Consider the following 5,330-nt stretch of genomic DNA (forward strand, 5'->3'; position numbering starts at 1 on the left):
CGATCAGATGCTCTCAGGCTTTCTCCTAAGGTCTGGACTCCAGGAAAGATTTTGGCCTCAGGAATTTGGGGGTTGGACTGGCCTGGGAGCAGGGCCCAGGAAAGATGCTGGTCTAGAGCAGCTGGTGGCCGTGCCACCCAGAGATGCAAAGGGAGATGGGGCCAGGAAGAGGCCCCAAGGGCTCCTGGGGACTGCACTGATGAACTGGGTTGGTCTGGATGCAAAGGATCAGGAAGCGGAAAGGTCAGCCCTGGCATCCAGGAAAGAGGCTGGTGGGGTGTGCAGCCTAGGGAAGCAGAGCGAGGTGAGGGTGGGGCCAGGCCCAGAGGGCTCCTGGGGACCCCAGAAGGAACTGGGTTGGTCTGGATGCAAAGGATCAGGAAGCAGTGGTGGTTCACCTGGTGTCTGGGGTGCCAAGACGAGGAATGGGACAGGTCCCAGGCCTGGAGAGAGGCCTGCGGGTCGTCGCTATTCCTTTTGAAAAATGTATTTGTATTTTATGTATATGAGTGTTTTGCCTGCTTGGAAGGGCACCATATGCATGCATTGCCTGCCTGTGGAGGCCAGAAGAGGGTATCAGATCCCCTGGAACTGGAGTTACAGTCAGTTGTAAGCTGCTATATGGCGCTAGGAACCAAACCCAGATACTCTGCAGGAGCAGCCAGTGCTCTTAACCACTGAGTTGTCTCTCCAGTCCCCTGCCATTTCTTTGTTTTGTTTTGTTAAGACATGGTCTTGTGTGACTCAGGCTGTCCTCCAACTCCATATGTAGCTGAAGCTGACCTTGAACTCCTGATCCTCTTCCTTCTATGTCTCAAGTGCTGAGATTGCCACATCTACCAGCTAATCTATTCCATTTGGAAAATCTTTCCTAAACACAGCTGGTAAAGATGTGCATTCCAGAATGTTCATTGCAGTGTACCTTACCTTGAAAACCTGGAAATAGCCCAGATTCAATGGGGGTCTAGACGAATCAGACACATCAAACAGTGCTCTGCAGTTCAATGAGCAAACTAGTCAATCTGTTCAGTATGGTCACCTGTGACCCTATGTCACAAGGCTCAAATGCAACAGTTCCTGTTGATGAAGACATGAATTCCCTTGACCCTGCCAAGTGAAGCTGGAGGCCGCAGAAAGAGCTAGGGAGGGGGCACATGGGTACCTGAGATTTAGCTTCTGAGAGCAGATCCTAAACTAAGCAGCCCTCTCTTCATGGCAATCCCCAGAGCATACAATGCAGCACTCCCAGGACAGGCTCCTCGAGCAGCTGACCCTCCTGTGTGCCACTCAGTCCAGAGTCTGCAACCCTGCCCAGAAGGTACCTGCTGACATACTCTAAGCCACAGAGGAATGGGAGGCCAGAACCAGGTAGGATTTCCTATCAATCACACTGTCTCCTTAGAACCAGCTGAGCAGTGTCAGTTGGGCCTATTATGGGTGGGGCACTTGGTGTGGCCTTTCACATTGAATCAAGAATCTGATCAGGCAAATGCTGTACTATCCTAACTTCACTGATGGGGAAACTGAGGCTCAGAAAGGTTGCTGGGATTGCTATACCTCTCCCAGGCTATCAGTAGCAGAGCTGGGAGTTGATCCCCAAAGTTCAGACTCTTTCCCTAACTCTGTGGGCACTCTCATTATCCACATGACCTTGCTGGGAATGGGAGAGAGATCACATGACTGTGCCCCTTGGCCAAGTTGATTGGTCCAGTCCTGGGCATATTACCTCAGCCTAGCCAGGTAGAACTTTTTCCAGAGATTTTCTGGTTTGGCTTTAGAGTTGTAGAGGTGGCAGGGCTATAGGCAGCCACCTGTCCTGTCACATGGAGGAAGACAAGCTACAGGGACAGAGTGAAGCTGGAGGAGGCAAAGGTACAGCTAGGTTCTGGGGTCCCCAGAGACCCAGCTGCCCTGTCCTTCCCACATTGGTTCTTCCACACTTTCTAGGAATCTGGGAGCCAGTTGATCCTCTTTTCCCCTGAAGTAGTTGTGGGTTGTGCCTGGCCAGCAGAAAGAAAAGTCTAGACCTGTGCTTTCCAGTGTGGAAACCACCAACCCCACATGGCTACTGAGCACTGGATATGTGGCTAGTGGGATGAGAACCAACTATTTTTATGGATCCATTTCAAATAATTAGCTTGAATATAAACAGCCACCAGTGGTAAGCGGCCTCTCTGATTGGATGGCACAGATTTATGGATTTTTTTTCAATACTGAAGACTGAACCCAGGGCCTCACGCATATACAAGGTAAGTGTTCTGCCATTATACTACATCCCCAGCCCTGTTTTGACTTTTTCTCTCTGGATAGGTCTTGCTAAGTTGTCCAGGCTAGATCTGAACTTTTGATCCTCCTGCCCTGAGCCTTCTGAGTAGCTGGGATAATAGGCCTGCCCATCAGCCCTGTTGAAATAGAGCATTTCAGTCTTACACAGTTCTATGGGACAGTGCTGACCTGTCCTGAAGGTGGCCCTGAGAGCAGAGGGGTTCTAAGTGCTTATCAGCACACAATGGGCACACCTTCAGTGGCCACTATGAGCGCTGTGATTAGACAAGCCTAGCAGGCAGCAGGAATCCTGTAGAAGGGATTTGGCCACCCTGCCCCTCCCCATTGCAGATGTGCCGTATCGGAGCAGCCCGACTTTCAACCTGAGCCAGGCCAGAAGTTGGTAGACGGCAAGAAGCTGAAGACAGAGCCTCCCACCATCTTCATTGACCTGCAGCAGACAGAGCCACCAGAGCCACAAGACTCTCAGTCCCCAGAGAGGTACACAGCAGTGCTAGGAACTGGGCCTGCAGGTGGGAAAGGAGGACCCATTTGGGCAGGTACACTGTACTTTTTCCTCAGCACATGGCAGGAAGCCCAGTGGCCTTTTGCTGTCAGCTGGCTGCCACCCCTCTTGGATTCTCAGGGAGGTCTATGGGTGAGGGTCAGGCCTGGCAGCATGGGTGGGGCACACCCAGAGAACTCATATGATCTACTCTCCAGCTCTGAACACAGCTCCTCTAACAGTGAGGAGGAGGAGGAGGAGGAGGAGGAGGAAGAGGAGGCTCCCTCAAGGAAGGGCTGATGTTTGCATTGACTCCTGCAGGACAATAGAAGCCAACCAGAAAGAAGACTGCAGAACAAGTGAAACCAGGAATGGCAGCACACATTTGGGATCTCAACCTTTGGGAGGCTGAGGCTGCAGGATGGGGAATTCAAGGCCAGTTAAAAGGAGGAAGTGGCAGCCACTTTGGGAATCCAGGAAGGCCCAGAGCAGGTGGCACCTTCTTCTCGGGGACTGTGGTAACTGTCGTGCACTCTAAGGGCCCACATCTGAGAGGGAGGGCTCAGGGGCCATGGTATACCTGCCATAAGGGAAGCCTGTGGGCTTGGGCCTGTTGTAACTGCACACCGTAGAGGATGCCTAGCTCCTCCCAAGTGGCAGCCACTTTGGGAATCCAGGAAGGCCCAGAGCAGGTGGCACCTTCTTCTCGGGGACTGTGGTAACTGTCGTGCACTCTAAGGGCCCACATCTGAGAGGGAGGGCTCAGGGGCCATGGTATACCTGCCATAAGGGAAGCCTGTGGGCTTGGGCCTGTTGTAACTGCACACCGTAGAGGATGCCTAGCTCCTCCCAGGGACAGCTTTGGCCATTTTGTTTGTGAAAAACTGTTCCCCTGATTTGATCCTGCCCCTGCCTGTGGGTGGTGAAAAAGTGAAGAGAAAGTGTTAACTAGATATGAAAGAAGTACGTGGGTTAAAGTGCAGCTTTGGATCAGGTAGAGGCCCCAGAATGACTACAAGGCAAATGAATTCTGTGCCACAGCAGCCTGTGGTACTAGGACTATCAAGTCCCCAGGTGGCTTTCTCAGGCAGAATGTGGGTATCCCAGGAAACCAGGGTGAGAAGTGTTGGGAGGTCCCTGCCAGAGCCTGTAACAGGACAGAGGCCCTAGAGATCTGCAGTTGCACACCAGTCCCGACTTGCGTGCACATAGGCTCTGGGGTTTCCTTTGCCCCATAGAGGTCTCTTTCTTCTTCCCATAACACTCCTGGGCAAGACCTTGCTCATACAAATCAGGGGAGTCAAGGTCAGTGTACTGTCAGGAAAGCTCCCTCTCCCCTTGCTGAGGAGCTAGCTGCTCAGGGTCACAGCTCCAGGTAGGCAACCTAGACACACCCAGACTGGCCCTTCAATACACCATCTCCCCAGGCCTTGATATCTTCATAGTGTGGGCAATAACTTTGGAGGACTCCAGCGTCAGTCCCATGATGCTGGTGGCAGCCCTTCTGGTGGCCCAGGCTCTAAAAATTTTCTCTCCCACAATGACTGGGAAAGCATTGGAAAGTGCTTTTTAGTTCTTTCTAGAATTTTCCATCTGTTGGGTTTAACCTACCTCAGAGGGAAATGGAAGACTTGTTTAGTTGCCTTTCCTGTCTGGTGGGGAGCTGCTAGGCTCCTGACAAAGTCTTACTGCCCATCACAGAGGGAGGAAGCCACAAGGATCAACATTCATCTGCTTCCCAGCTGGATTGCAGTGGCTATCAGAAGTTACTAGAACATGCCCTTACTTTGGATTGGGAGCTGAGACTGCCTACATTTCTCTTGTTTCAGCATGGGGAAGTCTAGCCTTTAAAAAGTAGCATTGGCTGAAACTGGTTTTCCTGTCATAAGGACTGTACTGGGAAGAGCCAGCTTCTCCAGCAGCTGAGGGCATTTCAGAAGGAGGCTGCTCCATTCCAGCTGTCTGCCAGTGAGAGTCCTGCAGGCCTGAAGGCTCAGGCCCTAGAAGCTGCAGCCAGATCACAAACAGGAAGAAACATGTAAAACTCTGGGCTGAGGAGCAGAGTGCCCTTGCCCTGGGGGACCGTCTTGGGACACAACCAGCCAGGGAGGTGCTGCTTCCTCTGGGCCAGCCTTAGGCAGCTCAGGTAAAGACTGAGCTCAGGTCAAGTGTCAGACTTCCCACCCACACAGCCCTGGTGGTCCCTCTGCAGACCCTCATGAATCCCACCCAGCTCTGTTAGAATACAATCACTCTCTCTGTGTACAGAGCAAAGATGTAAACATAAAGCTTGACGGAGACTCTTAGAAACAAAGTGGCCCCATCTGCGGAAGAGGCTAGAAGGGACAGCTCCTCGCATCAGGGACCAGAAGGCTTTCTCACTTTCCATTTCTTCATTTTTTTCTTTTCATGAGTATTATTACATACAAGCTTCTTTTAAAAATCAAGTCATGAGGCAGAGGCAGGTAGGTCTCCGTGAGATTGAGGCCAGCTTGGTCTACATAGCAAGCTCCAGGGGCAACAGGGAGACCTTGTCAAATAAATAAATAAATTAAATAAA

General features: G+C 51.7%; 1 protein-coding gene across 1 annotated transcript in view; it reads left to right on the plus strand.

The window, feature by feature from the left end:
- CUNH16orf71 (chromosome unknown C16orf71 homolog) overlaps positions 1–5,330 on the plus strand; it is a 23,502-nt gene that overhangs the window by 13,860 nt on the left and 4,312 nt on the right. The window contains 5 exon segments of the mRNA XM_029569683.1: positions 1,227–1,357; positions 2,582–2,766; positions 3,425–3,488; positions 4,660–4,792; positions 4,795–4,916. Of these exon segments, the coding sequence (XP_029425543.1) occupies positions 1,227–1,357; positions 2,582–2,766; positions 3,425–3,488; positions 4,660–4,792; positions 4,795–4,907 (626 nt within the window). The 3' untranslated portion in view covers positions 4,908–4,916.

Source organism: Nannospalax galili, unplaced genomic scaffold (assembly GCF_000622305.1).
Source record: "Nannospalax galili isolate Female #2095 unplaced genomic scaffold, S.galili_v1.0 scaffold471, whole genome shotgun sequence".
NCBI lineage: Eukaryota > Metazoa > Chordata > Mammalia > Rodentia > Spalacidae > Nannospalax > Nannospalax galili.